This window comes from Sarcophilus harrisii, chromosome 3 (assembly GCF_902635505.1).
Source record: "Sarcophilus harrisii chromosome 3, mSarHar1.11, whole genome shotgun sequence".
NCBI classification, from domain to species: Eukaryota; Metazoa; Chordata; class Mammalia; order Dasyuromorphia; family Dasyuridae; genus Sarcophilus; species Sarcophilus harrisii.
In genome coordinates this window covers 585,631,502-585,654,493 of record NC_045428.1, presented here as the reverse complement: position 1 = coordinate 585,654,493, position 22,992 = coordinate 585,631,502, and the positions used below count along the sequence as shown (strand labels likewise).

General features: G+C 40.1%; 1 protein-coding gene across 1 annotated transcript in view; it reads left to right on the top strand.

Moving 5' to 3' along the window:
- The window catches only part of GABRD (gamma-aminobutyric acid type A receptor subunit delta), a 39,324-nt gene that overhangs the window by 4,495 nt on the left and 11,837 nt on the right, over positions 1 to 22,992 (top strand). Inside the window, exons 2-5 of the mRNA XM_031963012.1 lie at positions 14,226 to 14,338; positions 16,430 to 16,497; positions 17,798 to 18,018; positions 22,775 to 22,857. Coding sequence (XP_031818872.1) covers positions 14,226 to 14,338; positions 16,430 to 16,497; positions 17,798 to 18,018; positions 22,775 to 22,857 — 485 coding nt within the window. The remainder of the gene's footprint in view (positions 1 to 14,225; positions 14,339 to 16,429; positions 16,498 to 17,797; positions 18,019 to 22,774; positions 22,858 to 22,992) is intronic.

Genomic DNA, 22,992 nt, shown 5'->3' with positions numbered 1-22,992 from the left:
GAAGGTTTACAGCCCACTGGGGAAACCACAGGTCCATGGATAAATCTAGCAGGGGTCACACATCATGTCATCCCTATTTAAACCATCTAGCATTAATGTGGCAGCTATCTGATGTGTGGCAATAAATATGGAGAAGAAATAAAGAAGAGGAGGGGAATCCAGGTACATTCTCTTTGATGATTCCTAAAGGGAGAAAACTCTCACAAGTCCGGTCTTCCTTCAACTCACCAATGAAAATAGGGGAAATGGACAGGCTGAAATGATAAATCCTTGTCTTTTAATTTCTCCTATTTGTCACCTTGGGCTGGCTAAGGAACTTTATGACAGGGGGATGTTCCTACATCAGTAACTTCCTGGGCAAGAAATTATCAATTGGCTCCTCTCCTGCCTCACTCTCAGTCCTGTTGGGTCTTTCTGCCTTTTCAGATTACATGGTTCCCCCAATCTCTACTGGCAGGGCCAATATCAGACACTAATCAATTACTAATATATTTTATAAAATCCTAGAATGAACAGTGTCAAAATTGACATAGAAAAAAGTGAATGTGGTGTGTGTGTGTGTGTGTGTGTGTGTGTGTGTGTGTGCAACCAGCTACTGCAGGAATGGGGGCTTTCCTATGTTTATTCCTTTTGGTCAAAGAGAAGTACAAACTCCTGAGGAATGGGACTGTCATGGCTGCCTGCCTTCTCCCTGGCTCAGAGCTTTGGGAGGAGCGATTTCTTTCTAATGACAGCAAAGGTCATCTCAGCCAACCTAGTCCTCTAGGCTCAGCACTCAGCACCCATCTCAACTGCTTCATTAGCCTCTTCATTAAGAGCCTTTGGAAAGGGATGAGCAGAGAAGCAGAAATCAGGGGCCAAGTGCTTGGCTTGGCAAAAGTCCTCGTGGCCACAAGATGGAGGCAATTTATCCTTCCATTGTTAGCTCACGGCTTCCTCCTTCTATGGAGAATTTGTTGGGAACCATCCTGGATGATAATTCATGGCTTCGTGGGCCAGTGAGCTCAAGGAGAGCAACTTCCTCTCTGTGGTTCTTGGATGCCAGCTGGGTCAGATTCTGACACGGGATGACATGGAGAAGTCCGGGAACAGTAGCTTCTCCCATGTGTCCCCATTGGAAAACGATGACAACGAGAAACGTTATTGCTCACCAGAGATAATGAACCTGCAGATGAAAATAGCAGCTTATGATTAATTTGCAAGGCTCTAAACTCCATTGTTCCCAAAGGAAGATGTGATAAAGAAACGGAGTGTGCATATGTTTATGTATATGTATGTGCATGTGTGCCTGGTTGCATTCCCAATTCTAGGGGTAGTTTGTTTGGATAGTGACAGTATCTTCCTAGTGGGTCTTCCTGTTAGCCTATTTCTCCATTCTGCAATCTGTGGACCACACAGCTGCTAACCAATCGTATTGATCAACAAGCTTTTCTTACTTAACTATAGGCTTACTATGGGCTAGGAGTCACTTAGGTGATGAAGTGAATAGAGTAACCCATATGGAGTCAGAAAAACTCATCTTCCTGAGTTTAAATCTGGCCTTGGACCCTTGGCAAGTCACTTAACACTGTTTGCCTCAGTTTCTCATTTGTCAAAAGAACTGGGAGAAGGAAATGGCAAAGCACTGCAGTATTTCAGTCAAGAAAACCCCAAATGAATTGGACGCAGCTAAAGGGACACAACAGTAACAACAATAAATTGGCCAGGAACTGGGGGTGCCAAGACAAAATAGAACAGTCCCTATCCTGAAGGAGCTTCCATTCTGTTGGGAGAAACAAGAAGTATATACACACAAATATATGGAAATATACGCCTAGATCATCTTCTTAAGACACAAGTTTGGACATTTTGTCCTGCTCATCAGTAACCATCCATTGTCTACGAGACTAAATACCAATCCTTCAGGCTGACATAATCTGGCTGCCACCTCCCTGCCACCTTGTTTTACAGGATTCATCACTTCATAGACTATCCACGCTCACCAATCTCTTCAGCCCCTTGCACAGAATGCTTGTTGCCCAGTTCTCCTCAGCTCCCATCTCCCTAGGACAAGCATTCCGCTTGTTCCTTGTTAGCCTAATTTCCTCTTGTCCAAAATTGGTCTTCTTCCCCCGATAATTGGAACTCTAGGACTGCTGACTTTTTAATTTGAAAAAAATTCCTATATTCTTGTCAGTGTTTCTTTCAGCCTTGGTGTGGAATATGAAGAACCAGGAAAGGACTTCAGAGATATTTTTTCACCAGAGTAATAAATGTTAGTGGTGGGATTTGACCTCAAATATTCTACTTCGAATTCAGGTCGCAGATTGTCCTCACAGACTGAGAGCTGGAAGGGACCTTGAAGGCCGTCTAGTCCAAATCTTTCATTGCACAAATAAGGAACCTGGGGCCCAGGGAGCAAAGTGACTCACTGTCACGAAGCTAGTAAATGATAGTGGCCATATTGGAACTAAGGGCTCCTGACTCTGGGGCCAAAGGGCAATTGCTTTCTTACTGAAATCATTCATTTCCAGCTGCTGTCCACAGCTGGTTCAGTTTCAGGGGCTTAGTAAAGGTTTGTTTCATTGAATTGAAGTAATTAGGCAAGAGAGATGCATCCTATTGTTTAAGGAATAGAAGGAAAACCCAATGTGTCCATTCATATACCAGGAAAATCCCTGAAAGCTCCAAAAAAAATTTTTTTTTCTTTTTTCACTGAGGCAATTGGGGTTGAGTGACTTGCCCAGAGTCACACAACTAGGATGTGTTAAGTGTCTGAGGTCAGATTTGAACTCGGGTCATCCTGACTCCTGACTTCAAGGTTGTGCTCTATCCACTGCGCCTGCTCCATCTAGCTGCCCTTCCCCCCTCTACCCCCCTATCATGTGCCAGGCACTGAGAGTACAAAAATAAATGTAAAATTGTAATGCTGACTTCCTTACTATTCCTTGCACAGAAAAGTCCATCTCCCAATTCTTGCTGGTTTTTTCCTACCTATCCTCTGGCATATCCTTCTCAGGTTCCCTTCAAGGCTCAGTTCCAAGTTCCATCTTCTGCAAGAAGCCTTTCCTAAATATGTTTAACAGAATTGCACATATTTAACCTATTTCAGATTGCTTGTTGTCTTGGGAAGAGGGAAGGTAAGGGAGGAAGGGAGTAAAATTTGGAACATGAAGTCTTATAAAAATATTTATTTGAAAAAATAAAATATTATTGAAAATTTTTAAAAAACAAGCTTTTCCTAACACTCCACCCCATGCTACTGGCTTCCCTCCATTGATTATCTCCAATTGATTCTTTCAGTCTCTCAATACATATTTATTTGTATGTGGTCTCCCAGATGGTGAGCTCCTTAAGGAGAGGGACTATTTTTTTTTTTTTTTTTGGCCTTTCATTGCTTCCCTAAATCTTAGCACAGTGCCTGGCACATAGTAGATATTTAGTAAATTCTGGGTAACTTGGCTTTCTCTCCAAGTGGTAACTTCCTCCACTCTAGGCAGGGGTGACGGCTGATGTGAATAGACAGAAGTGAAAAACAACTGAGTCCAGTTTGAGTCCCTTAGGGCAGGGGTGATGCCTTTTTGATTTTGCATCCTAAGCACCTAATACAGCAACTGGCATATTGTAGTGATGCAATGAATGCTGGTTAGATTGGACGGATTTTTTGAAGGGAAAAGTATGAAATAAGGGTAGGGTTGTGGCAGACTATTACTAATAATAATTGATTTTAGGTCAATAGCTAGATGGAGAAATAGGATGAATAGATCAGAAGGATGGCTGGATAGAAAGGAGTGATGAAGAGGTAGAAAGAATGGATAGAATAGGATTGATGAAGAGATAGATAAGATGGATAAAGACAGGATAGGATAAAGATAGGATGGATGAGTGAGTTGATAGATACATGTAGATATGTAGGATGGATAGACAAATTGAATGGATGGATGGATAAATAGATTGGATGAATGAATGGGTGGATGGATGAATGCCATGATTAGTGGGATAAGGCGTATACATGTTTGTATACATAGAATAGGATATATCTATCTATCTATCTATATCTATATGAAAGGGGTGTGTGTGTGTGTTTGTGTGTGTGTGTATGTGTGAAGAGAGACAGAGACAGAGAAACAGAGAGACAAAAAGAGAGAAAGAGTGATTTTTAATTTAGATTGATATATGCTTTGTAGAGTTTTAGAGAGTTATCAAGAGGATTGAGATAAATGACTTGCCCAAGGTCACATGAACAGCATGTGTCCTATCTCTTCTCTCTTTCCTCTTTTTTTCTTTCTCTTTCTCTCTCCGTCTCTATCTCTTTTGTTTCATCTTTGTCTCTCTCTCTCATACTCTGTTCTGTTTCTGTGTGTGTCTCTTTCTGTCTTTTTGTCTCTGTCTGTCTCCCTCCCTCCCTCTCTTTTCATACAGTTCTTTATATCTGTTTTCTTACTTGAACCTCATGACAATCCTGCAAGGTTAAGGTATTTGCCCAGGATCCAAGGATCATATAGTGAAAGCTAGAAGATTCCTCAAGTCCATCTTTCATTTTAAACAGGAGAGATCTGAGGTTCAGAGAATATAAATGTTGCCCAAGATCACACCTCTAGTAAGTATCTGAAATAGGATTTGAACTCAGATCTTCCTAACTCCAAGTCCAGCACTTGATCCACTATGCCCCCTGGGCTGCTTATATTTTATCTTAGAAGCTCTAAGGAGCCACTGAAGGTTTCTGAGCAGGGGAATGAGCTGGTTGGACCTGTACCTTAAGAAGATGATTTATAGGCTGTTCTATGTATGGAACATCTATTGGACAGGGAGAAGACTGGCTATCATAATAGCCTCAAGTGAGAGGGGACGAGGGACTGAATTCAGGTTGTCTCTGTTTCATAGTGTCCATGAAGGTTATCAATTCAAGGTACAGCAAAAAACCTCAGCACAACCTATTGAATTTCTAGATTTCACCTTTCCCAGGGCAGTAGTGAGACAACTAGGAAACTAGGTACCTTCGTGACTCTTGGACTCTGGAGATAGGTAGAACTGAGTTCAAATCCTGCTTCACATAGTTGGTTGTTTTCTCATCCATAAAATGGGAATTATGATGGCCCCTCTCTCATATGGTTATCATAAGAATAAAATGTGAGAGGGAAAACCCTATATGTTAAGTACTTTGTAAACCTCAAAGTACTTACTTAGTTTTTCCACATCTTCCCTACTTAGTGATTAGAAATCTGATGAATCCCCCCCCCCCCCCCGCCCCGTACCTTCTTCCTTTTTTTTTTAATCATTGCCTGGAAGGGGAGAAGCCCCTTCCTTTGATTGCCTCAGACAAATTACTAGAAATATTTCAGGGTAAAAATACATTTTTGTTGAATGAAAAAGTTGAGTTTGTTGAAAGTGAAATAATACAAAAGGAAAAGGAAAAGAACTCCTACCAACATTACAACTTTAGAACAAATCGTTAGGCATTTATTAAGTTCCCCTACATGCTAGAAATTTGGAACAAAAATATAATCCCTGCCCTCAAGGAATTTACATTGTGTGTGGGGAGATACAAAACATGGAAAAATAAATTAATACAACATACACACACACACACACATATATATATATATATATATAGAGAGAGAGAGAGAGAGAGAGAGAGAGAGACAGAGAGAGGGAGAGAGGGAGAGAGAGAGACAGAGAGTGAGAGAGAGAGAGAGAATTGGGGTTAAGAGACTTTCCCAGGGTTACACAGCTAGGCAGTGTTAAGTGTCTGAGGCCAGATTTGAACTCAGGTCATCCTGACTTCAGGGCTAGTGGAAAGATACATTAATACAACATATATTTTAAAAATAAATAAAATAAAAAATAAATCAAATTATTATTTCAATACTTATTTAAGCTAACAGCTCAAATAGCACCAAGACTTTGGAGATGACCTGTATATATTTACCTTGGAAAAGGATATCTGATTATAAAGGGTTTGAAATGCCAAAAAAGGTATTTTTGTTTTATTTTAGAGCAACTGGAGAGTCCCTGAAGAGCCTCTGCAGCTTCCTGAATAGTGGAAGGGTACAGCTAGGCCTGTGATTTAGGGATGCTATTTTGGTAGCCGATATCAATGGCTTAGCAATTAGAAAGTTATTGCAATATTCCAGGTGAGTGGCAGCGAGAGACTGCATCTGGATTTGTCGTGGTAGGAATAGGATGCTGAGGAGTCTTGACGGAAAGGTTGCCGAGGAACTGGAATCAGTAAAACTTGGGAACTGACAGGGCATGTGGATGAGTGAAAGCAAAGAGCCCAAGATGACTTCCTACACTGGGAATTCGTGTGACTGACAGAATGGTGCTTCCCTTGACAGGAATAGGGAAGTTGGGGAAGAAATGAGGAGTTTTATTTTGGACGAGATGAGTTTGAGATGCCTAAGAGAGAGCCAGGTGGGGACATCCAGGAGGGAGCTGGAAATGTGCAACTGATGCTTAAGTAAAAGATGAGAGGTTTGGGAGTCATCAACAGGGAAGTAATAATTAAATCTATGGGAGCTGATGAGAGCACCGAGAGGAAGAGAAGCGAGACAGATGTAGAAGGTAGGACCTAGAACCTAGCCTTTGGTATACCCTATAAAGGGAATGGGAACCGGATGATGTTGCTGCAAAGGAGACTGAAAAGGATTAATCCTATGGAGTGGGAGAGGGCTCAGCTGAGATGCTACAAAATGCATTTACGATATATTTGGTTGGTTTGGTTATATGATTTCTCCCACTGACATTTACCAGCGTGTGAGCAGGAGGAGAGAAGGAAGATAGTGGGCGTAATCCAGGACTGGGGGTTGGGAAAGAGCAGGGTTTCGTTCTACAGGACATTCCCCACCTTTTCCTGAGCCTTTTAAACCTGTATTCTCACTCTCTTTCTTCCGGGTCTCCTCTCCTCCTCACTACTTCTAACTAACTAACATGATAGCTTAATTCTCTTTTCTGATTTCTTTTTAGAGAGGTGGCAGAGTGTAATGGGTGGCAGGGAGGTGGCTCAGTGGATAGGGCACCAAGCCTGAAATCAGAAGAACCTTTTTTTTTTTTTCGATATAGAAAAATATTTATTTATGTGTAAAAATTTCTAATCAATCAAAAGTTGATTGATAATCATTATTTTTATTATTGTTAAATATTCTTTAATTTAAAATAATTTTTAAATTTTAAAAATTTAAATCTTTTAAATCTTTAAAATAATTAAATATTATTAAATATTTTTATAAAAGATTAATAATTCTTTTTGTTTTTTCAAAATTTCTCAGCTAAATCTGTCTCTAGTAGCTATCAAAAGATCCCATGTCCAAGTTTGCTTCTGTATAAGAAAATTGGAGGAATATGTGATAGTTTGCAATGATTAAAGTAGAGGGGAAAAAAGAACCCTTAACTCTCTTCACATGCTAGAAACAGGGGATATCGTCATCTCGGATGGCTTCTTCTCAAAGTTCAATGTACTCATGACCTTCAGAAGCACGCTTTAAACATGTATTCTCATCCTGTTTCACCCTGTCCCCACTCCTCATCACTACTTCCAGCCTGGTAGCCAATAGGATAGCTTAATTCCATTTTCTGATTTCTTTTTAGAGAGGTGGTATAGTGTAATGGATGGCAGCAAGATGGCTCAGTGGATAGAGCACCAAGACTGAAGTCAGGAAGACCTAAGTTCAAATATTAGCTGTGGAGACTGTAGACAGGTCACTTCATTTCTTTTAGGCTCAATTTACTGATCTATAAAATGGGAATAATAAATAACACCCTCAAAGGATTATTGTCAGGGTTACTGGAGAGAATACATGTAAAGAGCTGTTATGTACATGTCAGATTATTATCTTTCTCTCACTCACCTTAAATCCAGGTCCTGATTCTCAGTGATATCTTCTACATTTCCAAGGAGTTCCCTGGAACACTTCTACCCCACAGTCTAGTCCCACAATCAGATCAAAAGAAGAAACAACTTCCCCCAAAATCATATTCCTCTACTTTTCACCATCACCCTTCATTTTCTTCAGGAAGCTCTTTACTTCTTCTTCTTTATCCTCAGAAGACCTAGAGCCAAAGCAGCCACCTTGATGTGTATGATATGATATATATAAGCTACTTGAGACAGCTTCGTGCTATGGATAGAGGGGTTAGGAAGAGCCGAGTTCAAATCTTGCCTCAGTTACTTCTTACCTTTGTGACCCATAGCAAATTGCTTAGCTTTTTAAAGTCTCAGTTTCCCTATCTATAAAATGGGGATGATAATAATAGCACCTTTCTCCTGATGGTCGTGAAGATCAAATAGGTATTTTGCAGACTTTAAAGGGTTATAGAAATAGCCACTTTTATTATAATTTAGTCCCTGTGGATAATGGTAAAAAAAAAAAGAAAAAAAAGAAAAAGAAAAGAAAAGAAAAAACATAACTGAAAGAAATGTTCAAAGATAAAAGGGAATTTTTACCTATAAGTTAAAACTAAGCCCTAAGCCATCCATCTGTGTCCAGAGTTGCTCAAAGTACAGTATGGAAGAATTCTTTAAAAGGGAAAAAGAATTCTCCTCCAACTCTTTGATCTCCAGAGCTGTGTCATTCCTTGTGTTTATTTTCTGCTCTGTGCTCATGGGGTTTGGTTTCCCATCCCATTAGGCTTCACCTGAGCCGGCCCCTGTGTGTACTTGGGGAAAATGACTTAGGGAGAAAGGGAGCACGAACCCACTTAGCCAAGAGAAAGGGGGCAGGAGAGCTGGGACTCTGAGCTCACCCCCTGCTTCTAAAAATCGATCTGCTTGTCTCTGCGGCTTCCTCTTCATCTCCTCTAATTAGGATACAGGCTTTTTGCACACTGCCTTGTCTGCTTGATCTGTCCCCCTCCCCCTGCAGCTGTGCACAGCTGGAATGGAGGGTTCAGGGACCTTCTACTATTTTCCATAAAAAGTGACATCTGTGGGCGGAACACAAGCATTTCCCTCCAGCAGCATTTGTGGGTTAGCAAATGCTGAAAAGTCTGCCCTTTTCGAAATTATTTTAAACCATTTCATTTCTGTGGCTTTGAAAGTCCTGGCCTTGACTTGACAACTCTGAGGGCACCTGGGAAAAATCATCCTGGGCCTCCACAGAGGGTAGCAGTGGGCCCGGTGGGTATCAGCTATTGAGTAAGGACGTGGAGAAAGGACAGCTCATTTCAGTGAGGAAGCCCATTCCCTGCTTCCCCGTTCAACTTCATAAATAACTGTGGGTTCAGTTGGGAAAATATGTTGGGGCCAAATCATGGATGACCTTGGATATTCATCTAAGAAACTGGTATTTTGTAGTCAATGGGAGCCATTGAAGCTTTTGGAAGTGAGAGAGTGCCGTAATTGAATAGATGTTTTTGGGAAGAGTAACGTGGCAGGATGGCTTGGAGGCCATCAGCATGCAATTTCGTATCTCTTTTCCCTTTCCTTCCCACTAACTCCTTTCATTTTACAGATGATTCTGAACCTCAGTTTCCCTACCTATAAAAATAGAGATAATAGCATATTGTGAGGATCAGACAAGATAATAATTATATGGGGATTAAGATAGTGCTTGGCACTTTCATTTTACAGATGAAGAAACTGAGGTCTAGAGGGACTAAATTACTTTGCCTTGGCTACACAAGTAGTAGGTATCAAAGGTGGGATCTGAGTCCTGATCCTTGGGTACTTTGTGATCCCCTTACCCTGCACACTACAGTGCAGACACACAGCTAACCAACCTCATTTCTTTCCTTGGTTCGGTCATTTTCAGTCACATCCAACTCTTTATGTCCCGTTTGGGGTTTTCTTGGAAGAGACACTGGCATGGTTTTCCCTGTCCTTCAGCTCATTTTACAGGTGAGGAAACTAAGACAAACAGGGTGAAATGACTTGCGCAGGATCACACGGTAAGCCATGTGTCTGAGACTGGATTTGAATTCAGATCTTTTTGACTCCAGACCCAACACTTTCTCTACTGTGACCTTTAGCTTCCTACCAAAGGTAGAAATTCTACATTTATGACCTGGGCTCAAATCTCTCCTCTGGTTCTTACTGCTTGTGCAAGTATGTGACTGTCTGGTCCTCAGTTTCCCAACTATCCAATACGAGTAGTTGGACCAGATGATCCCTTCCAGCTTTGAGTCAGTCACCTTATGGTACCAGTAAGTGACCTTATGGTGACCAGTAAGTCAGGAGAAGGCTGGGAAAATGAGCGTGGTTTCCAGGATGTCCTTTCCAGCTCCTGGGCATGGTGTGAGCCCCTCCTGGGGTTGCCTTTCACCTTCAGAGACCCCTCTGTGGTACTTCCTGCCAGGGAAGTCAGGCATGGAGAAGCGGCAGGAAGGAACTGTCTAGCCACGCAATGAATGGGCACCTAGGGAGCTCTGAGCCACGGCTCTGCTCCTCTCAGGGCACAAGACCAAATGCTGGAGCCATAGCCCAGTGCCAGGCAGAAAACCCGGTGAAGAAGACCCTTCACTAAAGGCAGCTCAGTTCCCAGGAAAAGGCAGGGGTGAAAGGGTAAAAATGCCCACTGCATCGTGGGATATAGCAGGAGCATCCTGCATTGAGTGCCCATGTATATCCCCCTCCTGCAGCCCCTGCCAGACGAGGGGAGTATTTGGACCAAAAGTCATCTCCCAACTCCTCTCCCTGCGCTCCACCACAGTGGGGGTACAGAGCCCTAGATCTCTAAGCCCTTATTCTAGATAACCGATCATGGGATCTGGCTGCTTCCTGACTTCCAGAGGTCTGTATTCTTTCTGAAGCTCCGCATTTTGAATGGACCTCATAGTATAAAGTGAGCCAGATACTGCACGAGGAGCTGGGAAGACAAACTGGACTTGAATCTTGCTACAGAAACACTTACAAAATGGTAAATCCCGAGCCTCAGTTTCCCTACCTGTAAAAATGGAGATAATAGCATATTGTGAGGATCAGACAAGATAATAATTATAAGGGGATTAAAGTAGTGCTTGCCACTTAGCTAAAAGTTAGCTAAAAAACAAGACAGACTGCAGGAATTGCACTGGCGAGCCCCTGAGCTGTCCTTGGCTGATGGAGGTGATCGGAGCTGGTGGTTCTGAAAGCCCTTCCCTGCTTTGCTCTGTCGAGTCCTTGAATCTATGAAAAGCGCCGGGATTTTTTTTTCCGCCTGGTACCTTCCAGCTGAGGAGCCCGTGCTCCATTTGGGGACTATTTGGGGGAAAGGCAGCTGTAAAGATGCTGGCTCAGTCCCTCTGGCTTATTTGCCAATTTCCCAGCGCTTTCCTGGCGAGGGGGGTGAGGGTGGGGGTGGGGGAGACGCCTGGGTATGTTTAGCTTGGGGAAGAAAAGACTCAGGGGGCATGTGATGGCACCGCTGCCCCTGCGAGGTTTTCAAGGGCTGTCACATGGAAAAGGGCTTAGATTTGTTCGGCTCAGCCCCGGGGGGAAGAACCGGGAACAATGAATGGAAGCTTCAGAGAGACAAATTTAGGCTTGTGTTCAGGAAAGATTGCCTGAATTAGAGCTTTGCCAGTGTGGAATGGACTTGCCACCCCCACTTCCCCCCCACCCATTTCCCTCATCCCTCATTCCCACCCCCCCACCCCCATTCCCCCCCACCCCAAAAGGTTTTTTAAGACAAGGCAAGCCATAGAATGTCAAGAAGGCGATAGAGTGATTTTTTTTTTTTTTTTTGGTGTGGGGGGGTGAGTTGGACTGCCTGACTGCTGAGAATTCAGCTCTGAGATTGTATGATTCTTTAAATGTTTGGAGAATGAATAATTTGGGGGGGGGGCAGATAGATAGTGCAGTGGATATAGCACCAGCTCTGGATTCAGGAAGTCCTGCGTTCAAATGTGGCCTTAGACACTTAACACTTCCTAGCTGTGTGACACTGGATAAGTCACTTAACCCCAATTGTTTCAGCAAAATAGATAGAGAGATGATAGATAGATAGATAGATAGATAGATGGAAAAACAAACAAGCATATAGACAGACAGACAGATAGATCAAAAATAAAACAAAAAAGAATGAATATCGGGAAAGGTAGAGAACTGGGAGCCACTATGGTTTTTTGTGCAAATGAATACTTCCATAGAAGTGTTGTTTGTTTGTTTCAGAAATGTTCATTTTTCATATTTCCATTAGGGTAGGAAATCTGTTATTTTTTCATCACTTGATTTTTATGGAACTGTTTTGCATGACTTCACAAGTGATTTCTTAAGGGTGAGTGGAGATGAGAGAACATAGAACTCAAAATTTTTAAAAACAAATGCAAATTTTTTGTTTTGAATGTAACTTGGGAAAATGCAATGTTTTCAGTGGGTTTTCTGGGGGATCTTTGGGCAGCCTTCCTTTCAGTTGAGTAATCACCACCAGAATAGCCAGGTGTTAAGGTCCAAATCGTTATTATCTCCTTCAAAGTCTTGTCTCCTTTCATGGGGCCCGGCTAGCTTTTTTTTTTTTTTTTTTTTTATTTAATAGCCTTTTTTTTACAGGATATAACATGGGTAATTTGATTAAAATTGCCAAACCTCTGTTCCAATTTTTCACCTCACTCTGACCCCTCCCTAGATGGCAGGATGACCAGTAGATGTTAAATATATTAAATATAACTTAGATACACAATAAGATACATGACAAAAATTATTTTGTGCAAAAGAATCAGACTTAAATTGTACAATTAGTTGTGAAGGAAATCAAAATGTTGTTAAAATATAGGAAAATTTAATGTAATGGTTTTTAGTCATCTCCCCAGAGTTTTTTTCGGGCTAGTTAGTTATTACTGCTCCATTAGGAATGATTTGGTTGATCTCTGGGAGGATGGCCTATCCATCAGAACGGTCATCATCTAGTATTGTTGAAGTATAAATGATTCCGGTCCTTCATTTCGCCAGCATGCTTTAAGTCTCCCAGGCCTTTCCTTGAAATCATCCTGTTGGCCTTTACAGAACCCAAAATTCCCAAACACAATACCACAATTTATTAATTCTCCAACTGATAATCCATTCAGTTTCCAGTTTCTAGCATTCAAAAAGGGTGCCAAAATTCGTGCAAACAGGTCCTTTTCCTTCTTATAATCTCTTTGGGATATAATCCCAGTAGTAACACTGTGGATCAAAGGGTTGAAGTTTGATAATTTTTGTAGTTCCAAATTCTTTCCAAAAATGGTTGGATTTTCACAACCCACCAAAATGTACAATGTCCCAGTTTTCCCATCCCCTCCAACAACATCATTATTTTTTCCTGTCTTTTAGCCAATCTGAAGGTGTAGTGGATTTGAGTTGTCTTAATTTGCATTTATCTGATTAATAATGACTTAAAGCATTTTTTCATACATTAGAAATAGTTTCAAATTTTTTGAGAATTGTCTGTTCATATCCTTTGACTATTTATCAATTGGAGAATGGCTTGATTTTTTTATAAATTAGATTAATTCTTTATATATTTTGAAATGAAGCCTTTTATCAGAACCTTATTAAAAAATATTTTCCAGTTTATTGCTTCCCTAATCTTTCGATTGTTTTTTTGTACAAAAACTTTTCAGTTTGGTATAATCGAAATTTTCTTTTGGACGTTATTCTAGTTCTGCTTTTCATAAAGACCTTCCTTCCAAGGTCTGAGAGGTAAACTATCCATGTTCTAATTTATTAATGATTTCATTTTTATGCCTAGGCATGGAACCATTTTGACCTTTTATCTTTGAGGGTTGTATGGATCAATGCCAGTTTCGCCATATTAGTTTCCAATTTTCCCAGAATTTTTATAAAAAAGTTCTTATCCCAAAAGCTGGGATCTTTTTTAAAGACTAGGTTGTATATTTGTTGACTGTTTTCCGGCAGCTTTCTTAAAGGCCCCGAGTCTTGGGTTTGTGGAGAAGCTAAGGAAGGCCTGCCATCAAAGGTGATGAAGATGGAAATGAACCTCTCCTGGTTCAAGAGCTTGAGCTTTCCACCCAGTCCTTTTTCTTCTGCCCTCAATCAATCTGTTGGAAGCTCCCAGCTTATATGCTCTACACTGAATATAAACCAAAAATTATATCACTAGGGAACCATTATTTATTGTAAGATTAAATCAATCATACTGAACTTAGAGAACTATTAAGCACCACGCTAAACTAGATAACCATTGTTTCATCAATTCCACTGACTTAACATCTTGTAAGAATCCTTGTTTGAGAGTTCTGATCCATAACAGGAAAATATTAAACCCCGCAATAGCATATTCTGCAGTAACTTCTGCCAACAAAGTATACTCTAATTTCCTTCTCTCTCTGTCTAGAGCAATGAATGACATTGGAGACTACATAGGATCTAATGTTGAAATATCCTGGCTCCCCAATCTGGATGACCTAATGGAAGGCTACGCTCGGAATTTCAGGCCTGGAATCGGAGGTAATGCAGGGACATTTGGGGACCGGGTGGGGAAAGGGAAGGAGGGATTCTTTGTCCCGAGCCCAACTAAGTTCATACTGAACCTCTGTAGTTGACAGGATGGGTCCCACCACTTTCTGTGCTGGGCGGTAGCTAGCCTATTACTCAGGGACTGAGGTCGGCTCTAGGTTTGAGCTATTCTCCAATTAAAAACCACTCCCAAGTGGATACATCTATATTTCAGAACTCTGGGAAATGGATAGTTCCTTACATAAGTTGCTGCGTAGATTTCTTACTGGTTCCCTCTATCAAACTAAATTTGCCTTAGCTGTGCTACCCAGAGCCAAGAACTACAAATTTACATTGTAAGAAAAAAAAAAAAAGTCAGTACAATGTGATAAAAAGAAACAAGTCTCTTCTTTGTTAGGAAAGTTCTACTACTAAATCTCCATGTTATCCTGGGCAAGTGAGAATCCCTCTCTGGCCTTCATTTTTCTCTGCTATAAAATGACTAAATGGCTTTTAAGTCCCTCATAGTTCTAACATTATAGGATTCTCATCATAATAATGGCTATTATTCTCTTACTTGAAAGATAGAGTTGGGAAGACTCAAGTTTCAATCCTGCCACTGATCGTAGTCCTGTTGTCTTCCCCAAGGAAAGTCACTTGGCCACTGCTCAGTGGCCAAGGCAACAATCTAATGTTCTAAGTTATAGGCCAATGGTTGCTGCTAGAGAGTTTACATACTGGGAAGATACCCACCTTGATGAAATCAGAGAACTAAAGAAAAAAATCTTACTTGGGAATCTAGGGAAGGGTTCCTAAATATGGAATGACTCATCCAGGTGCTCTGGATGGTGCAGTAGAATTGACCTGGAGTTAGGAAGATCTGAGTTTGAGATACCTACCAACTGTAAGACCATGGGCAAGTCATTTAACTTCTGTTCATCTTGGTTTTCTCATCTGTAAAATGGGGGTAATAATGGTACCTACCTCCCAGGTTTGTGGTGTGAATCAAATGAAATACTCGTAAAAGTGTTTTGCAAACCTTAAAGTGCTATATAAATGCTAGTTATTATTATTGTTGCATTATTGTTATTATTAATCAACCCATTAATCTCTCTGAAGAGCATTTATTAAACACCTATTATATATGACACCCTGCTGGATACTAGGCATATAAAGGCAAAAATAGACAAGTCCCTGCTTTCAAAAAGCTTAAAGTCTAGCTGGGGCAAACAACACATACACACACACACACACACACACACACACACACACACACACACACACACATTGGATACTGGGCGAATTGGAAGGAGGCACTAGCAGCTGGAGGAATCTACAAGTCATAGGAATATAGATTTAGAGTTGGAAGAAACCTGAGAGGTCACTGAGTCCATCCTTCTCCTTTTACAGATAAGGAAATGCTTTGAAACATAAATATTCTCTGACAAAATGGTCTCTAATTGGGGATGGGCCCAAACCAGAGGTGGTCTGAGTTCCTGATGATTAAGTCCATCTCAGGAAGTGATAGAAAAGAGTCCAAGGAGCTTTCCCAGCTCATCCAGTTACCAAACCAGCATTCCTTCTAATGCACGGACTCTCGCTCTCTGCCGTAATACGTGCAAGCTCTGGCAAGACCTTCTGGGCTGGAGGGACTTCAAGTACCGATCCAGTTATAGACTCTTTGTCTTTACTGCAAAGAATAGTCTGGCTAAGAGTGGAAAGGTTTATCCCACATTGGCCAAAGGTGACAGGATGTTATTGTTTTGGGTCACGATAACTCATGAAAATAAGCAATAGGGAGGCTTTGAAATCTGTATACATGAAAGGTAGGAGGAACTCCTTCCCCATCATAACAAAATCCCAGATCCTTAAATATCGAAATACAAGTAATTATATTATTTCTATTAAGTCTGAAGACTCTCTGTTGGCCAGGGACCAATGTTGGCTCCTGTCCCTGGTGCAGGATCCTTTGGAAACCTGTGCTTGAGTATTGAAACTCCCTAGCGATGGGGACAGATGGGCCAGTTTTCCTGTCTCTGATGTTGTGGGGGATGGGGACTGCCAGCATAAAGAACTTCTCCATTGCTTTTTCCCTTCTTTCAGGTCCTCCTGTGAATGTGGCTCTTGCCCTTGAGGTCGCCAGCATCGACCACATATCAGAAGCTAACATGGTAATTCTACCCTATTGCTGTTCCCTCTCACAAAGGCTACCCCTAGGCAGGCTGTTCCTCTGCCCCCTTAAATGCCTTCAGCATGCTGCAGACACTCAGCTGGCAAGGTGGAGAAGGCAAAACTAAACAGCAATTCACCTGAAAAAAATCTGGGGGTCTGAGTGAACTCCAAATCCAATATGAGTGATGAAGGAATAAGGCAAATGAGAAAGTTAATGCAAATTAAACTGCATCAAGAGGAGTAGCATCTAGGACTACTGATTTGATGCTGGGCTCTTTGAATCATGCCTCTCTTATCATACTATGCCTGAAGTATCCTGCTCAGTACTGAACTCTACCCTTGAAGGAGGATATTGATGGGCTGTAGAATGTTTGGAGAGGGTGACGGAATGGTGAAGGGCTTAGAGATCATGTTGTAAGGGGATAGATCAGAGGAACTGGGGATCTTTGATCTGGTAAAGAAAAGCCTTACGGTAGCCTGTCTTCAAGTATTTATAGGACTATTTTGGGAAAGGGGGATTAGCCAGCTCTGCTTGGCTTTAGTGGGCAGAACCAGTAGCAATGGGTGGAAGATAAAAGGAAGGAAATCTGGACTTGATATAAGGAAATTTTATAATGAGCTGCCTTGAAAAACAGTGGGTTCAGGAGAACATTGTACACAGCAACCACAAGATTATTTGATGATAATTCTGTTTTCAACAATGAGGTGATTCAGACCAATTCCAATGATCATATGATAGAGAGCCATCTACACTCAGAGAGAAGACTGTGGGAACTGAGTGTGGTTCACAACACAGAATTTTCACTCCTTTGGTTGTTGTTTGCTTGCATTTTATTTTCTTTCTCATTTTCTTTCCTTTTTTGATGTGATTTTTCTTGTGCAGCAAGATAATTGTATAAAGATGTATGCATATATTGAATTTAACATATATTTCTACCATATTGGGTATTTGCCATTTAGGGGAGGGAGTGTTGTAAGGGGAGAGGATTGGAACACAAGGTTTTGCAAAGATTGATGTTGAAAAATTATCCATGGATATTTTTCAAAAATAAAAAAAAAACTTAAAAAAAAAAAAGAAAGAAAAATAGTGAGTTCTCCATCACTGGAAGTCTTCAAGGAAAGGGTGGATGACCAATTGCCAGGGATGCTGGAGAGAGTATCCCTGTCCAGATGTAGGTTGAACTTGGTGTACTCTGGGGTAACTTCCAACTCTGAGATTCTGGGATTCTGGCCATAAGTAATTATGTCTGTGGGAGTGATCCATTGCCTCTGGTTTCTCTTTCCCTTCCCCCACTCCAGGAGTACACTATGACCGTCTTCTTACATCAAAGCTGGCGAGATAGCCGATTATCTTATAACCACACCAATGAAACCCTGGGCTTAGACAGCCGCTTCGTGGACAAGCTCTGGCTCCCAGATACCTTCATTGTCAATGCCAAATCAGCCTGGTTCCATGATGTAACAGTGGAAAACAAGCTTATTCGACTGCAGCCCAATGGGGTGATTCTATACAGCATCCGGTAAGGTCCCTATTCTCACATTCTTAGCTCACACAAGCCCTATCCTTCAGAACTTTAGCAAGCAGGGGGAGACCACCCTCTAAGCAGTTTGATGGTCTACAACAGTGGTTCTCAAAGTATGGTCTAGAAAATCCTGGGGATCTCTGAAACCCTTTTAGAGGGTCTATAAATTCAAAAATAGTTTTTATTTCCAATATGGTAAATGTCTATAAATATAATCCAGATAAACAAAAACACTTTGGAGAGATCCTCAATCATTTTTAATAGGATAAAGATACTGAAAACAAAAGTTTGAGAACCACTGCTCTACAATGTCAAAATGACATAGGAAGGAAGGAAGACAAATCCAATCCAGTTCAGTGAAGTTTAACAAGCATTTATTAAGCACCTGCTATATTCCAGGTGTTAGGGATATGAGACAAAAATTAGTCTCTGCCCTCAAAGTGTTCGCATGTGGATACATAAAAAATAATTTTTAAAGGAAATCATAGTATAATGTGAGAGGTGGTTAATTTATAAAGGAACAGGAATTTCAGAGGGCACAATAAAAGAGTGGGGTTGAGAAGGACAATGACATAGAAGGGACAGAAATAACAAGGGTAGACATGAGAGAGGGGGAGAAGTGGCTAGGGAAAAAAGAGCCTAGACAGCTTCAGATTCTGAATCATAGAGATCCTAAGAGTAATCGTCATGCAGTAAATGATCATATCCTTCACAGGAGTAATAGTATGGTTGATTTGATTATCGATCTCTCAGAAAGAGATTAAAAGCAAGAGTAGGGGAAAGAGGAAGGAAGAATATATACACATGGCAGGGCTGCCTGATGATCAAGACAGGGTTTAGTAGAGCCTTGAGGTTTGGCTAATTATGGAGGGATAGAGGGTCTTTGAGGTGCTCACCTTTTAATTGCTAGTCAGGTCAGATCTACCACAGAACCCCTTTTATTGTCAAGTATATTATCACCCTGGGATTGGATATTCAATTGATGGAATTGGAAGACCCTAGGGCAGCAGGTCAAATAGAAATGAAACCACTAAATTATATATACAGGTCCCATGTGGGGGGGGGGGCGTATTGTCAGCATATCAGAAAACCACATATTACCATTATATATGTTCTATCATAGTTTTATTTATTTTGTTAAATATTTCTCAATTACATTTGACCGGTTCTGGTCACACTCCAGAAGACTGATGGCTTCACTGAAACCTATAGACATATGTTTGACCTTCTGCCTGGAATACCCAAGGTCTTTGTTGGAGATGCAGCCAACTGTAAAAGGAGTTCACTGGGGATGTAGCTTCTGGGGAAGGAAGGAAGACATTTACTTGTCTTTTATTTTAACTAAGTATCCTCGCTAACTAAATACTTAGCTCAGCTGTTTCTGTGCTGCTAAAGGAGCCTGGGTGCTATCAGAATATTAACATGACAAAATTTAAAATCAGGAAATCTTTTAAAATCATTAAGGTTTTGGAGCCTCTGAATTTCAGCACCCTGGAGAAGAGCCCTAGTGGCTTTGGCTTAGATCTGTACTAGACTTTTAGGACTAGAATGGCATACTAAATAGCAACATTCACTTTCCTTCCTAATCTGTGCTTGATAATTGAACCAGCATTCTCTTCCCAAAAGAGTCCCTGAGCTGTGATTTGAAGGAAGCTAGAAATTATTTTTTTCAAAATTTTCTTATTTATTTTATTAAATATTTCCCAATTACAGTAAATGTTTTAAATTCATTTAAAAAAATTGAGTTTCAGAGGCAGCTAGATGGCACAGTGGATAGAGCACCAGCCCTGAACTCAAGAAGATCTGAGTTCAAATCTGGTCTCAGATACTTAACACTTCCTGGCTGTGTGATCCTGGGCAAGTCACAACCCCAATTGCCTCAGCAAAATAAATAAATAAATTAAATTGAGTTTCAAATTGTTTCTCTCTTTCCCATCCCTCCCCCACTACTTGAGCAGACAAGCAATATGGTATTGATTATACATGGGAAGTCATGCAAAACATTTCCATATTAGAAGCTAGGAATTCTTGAAAGAAAAAATATCTTTTGTTTTTCTATCACCTTTATTTCTGAATATATTCTTCCCCTTTCCTTCTTTTCCCTGGGAACTATATTCCTTATGATACAGAATGAAAAAGAAAAAGAGAAATAATTAGATAGATTGTAAGTTCCTTAAAGTCAGAGTCTTTCTTTTTATTTGTTTCTTTTTTGAGGTAATTGGGATTAAGTGATTTGCTATGGGTTACACAGCTACTAAATATCTGAGGTCAGATTTGAATTCAGGTTCTCCTGACTCTAGGGCTGGTGCTCTATTTACAAGGATTGTCTTTTGCTTCTTTTTGTATCCAAGCATTTAGCACAGTGCCTAACCCATAGTAGACACATTATAAATATTTATTTAATTGAATATTTTAAAAAAAGCTTGCCTAACCTCTCAACTGAGCCAGACATTATATAAATTATTCCACACACATTTTCATCCACCTGTGAAAAAAAGAAAAGGGGATTCATTTTTTAAACCTCCTCTATACTTAGCCATTATGGTTATGCAACATTCTATTTCACTATTGTTCTTTCTTTTGATGTTGTTATAGTCATTGTATGAATGGTTTTCTTGGTTCCATTTATTTCAACAAATTAGCAAATATATATACATATATATGTATATAAACAAATAAATATATGTATATATTTTGCTGAAATAAACTGTAGTGGTTTGATATATATAGTGTACCAGATATCATACTAGTCAATGGAGATGAAAGTATAAAGAATGAAACACACAAGCTAATTGTACAATATTTCAGAGTCTGATTCTTTTTCTACAGCAAAATAACGTTTGGTCAGGTATACTTATTGTGTATCTAATTTATATTTTAATATATTTAACATCTACTGGTCATCCTGCCATCTAGGGGAGGGGGTGGGGGGGTAAGAGGTAAAAAATTGGAACAAGAGGTTTGGCAATTGTTAATGCTGTAAAATTACCCATGTATATATCATGTAAATAAAAGGCTATTAAATAAAAAAAAAAAAAAAGAATGAAACAATCCCTACTCACAATAAGCTTACTTTATAATGAGGGAGAAACTAATGTTAGCTAATATTTATATAGTACCTACTATGTGCAGGCACTATGCTAAACATTTTACAAATATTATTTCATTTCATTCTCATGAAAACCTTGGAAATGGATGGTATTATTATCTCTACATATGAGAACATTGAAGTTAAATTATTTGCTCAGGGTCACATAGCTAGTAAGTGTCTCTGGGCTTAACTGCAGGGTGAACATTTTATCTACTGTTATTAGATTATCTAATTGTATTATCTAGTTGCACGAATGCATATGTATACAAATATATATGGGGGCAGCTAAATGGCATAGTGGATAGAGCACTGGCCCTGAAGTCAGGAGGACCCGAGTTCAAATCTGACCTCCGACACTTAATACTCCCTAGCTGTGTGATCCTAGGCAAGTCACTTAATTCCAAGTTCCTCAGCAAAAAAAAAAAAAAACAACAAAAAAACCCAATATATACACACATACACACACACAAATATAGATGGCACGGTGAATAGTGTTGAGTCTTAGGAAGACTCATCTTCCTAAATTCAAATCTGGCCTTAGACATTTACTAATTATGTGATCCTAGGCAGACCTTTTTTGTTTTAGTTTCCTCGTGTGTAAAAATGAGCTGGAAATGATCATTGTGGAAATATATATTGAAGAATTGCACTTGTTTAACATATATTGGATAGTTTGCTATCTAGAGGATGGGAATGGGAAGAAAGAAGAAAAACTTGGAACACAAGGTTTTGCAAGGGTGGATGTTGAAAACTATCTTTGCATGTATTTTGAAAATTAAAAGCTATTATTAAAGATAAAAAAATAAAAAAAAGACTGCCAGGCTAATTCAATCTCCATATATATTTTGCTTTAAAAGAATATAGATTCTAGATATCTTTGATCCACTTTCACATGATTGAGCAGTGATTGTGTTTTCTTAATAAACAAAATAAATACTTGAGTCTCAAAAAAAAAAAAAAAATGAGCCAGAGAAGAAAATGGCAGAACATTGAATCTCTGTCAAGAAGACTTTAAATGAGGTCATGAAGAGTGAGACCCAACTGAAAAATGATTCAACAATAACAACTATATATATATGAAAGCTAAATATAAAATAGTTTGAGACAGAGAACACTAGCAGTTGGGGAGGAGGGATGACCCATGGCCCTGTTCTGTTAGTTCACATAAATTTTCCCATGCTTCTTTGGATCCTTCATATTCATCAGCATTCTTGTGATGAGCTAATATTCTTCCTTTCATGTACCACTATTTGTTTGGCCATTCCTAATCAATGGACATTTACTTTGTCCCCAGTTTTGTCCTTCCCATATTGAATAGCAGCCCTCTCCTCCCTTCCTGTTTTATGTTTGGAAGTTGAATCAAGTGTTCTCTTCCAGAAAGGGCCCATTTCATCTTTCCTTCCTTCTTGTTAATTGGTTGGCTGGGTTTTTGGTTGTCATCTTGATGTTTGCCATCTTACAATCACAGTCACCAAAGAGTCGATTGAGGTATTTAGTCATTATGCAAGTCAATAGGAATCTGGTGATTAGTAATAAAGGTACTTAGTGGGTACTTCCTACTCCCTAAGCATGACCTCCCTGGCTCTTTTCTGAGAAGGGATGAAAATGAATGAAGGGTATCCTGTTCTCTCTCTCTCTAATCCTCTCTTTTTCTGGGAACAGAATCACCTCCACTGTGGCCTGTGACATGGACCTCTCCAAGTACCCCATGGATGAGCAGGAGTGTATGCTAGACCTGGAAAGCTGTAAGTCCCAGAAAAGCAGCCTGGATTCTGCTGGAAACCTCTTCTTAGGGGCTGAAACTTCAGCCTACAGAGCCTATATTTCCTCCTACACTTTCCTGCAAAGAGACAGAACCATAACTAGCAATTTTGATGTTA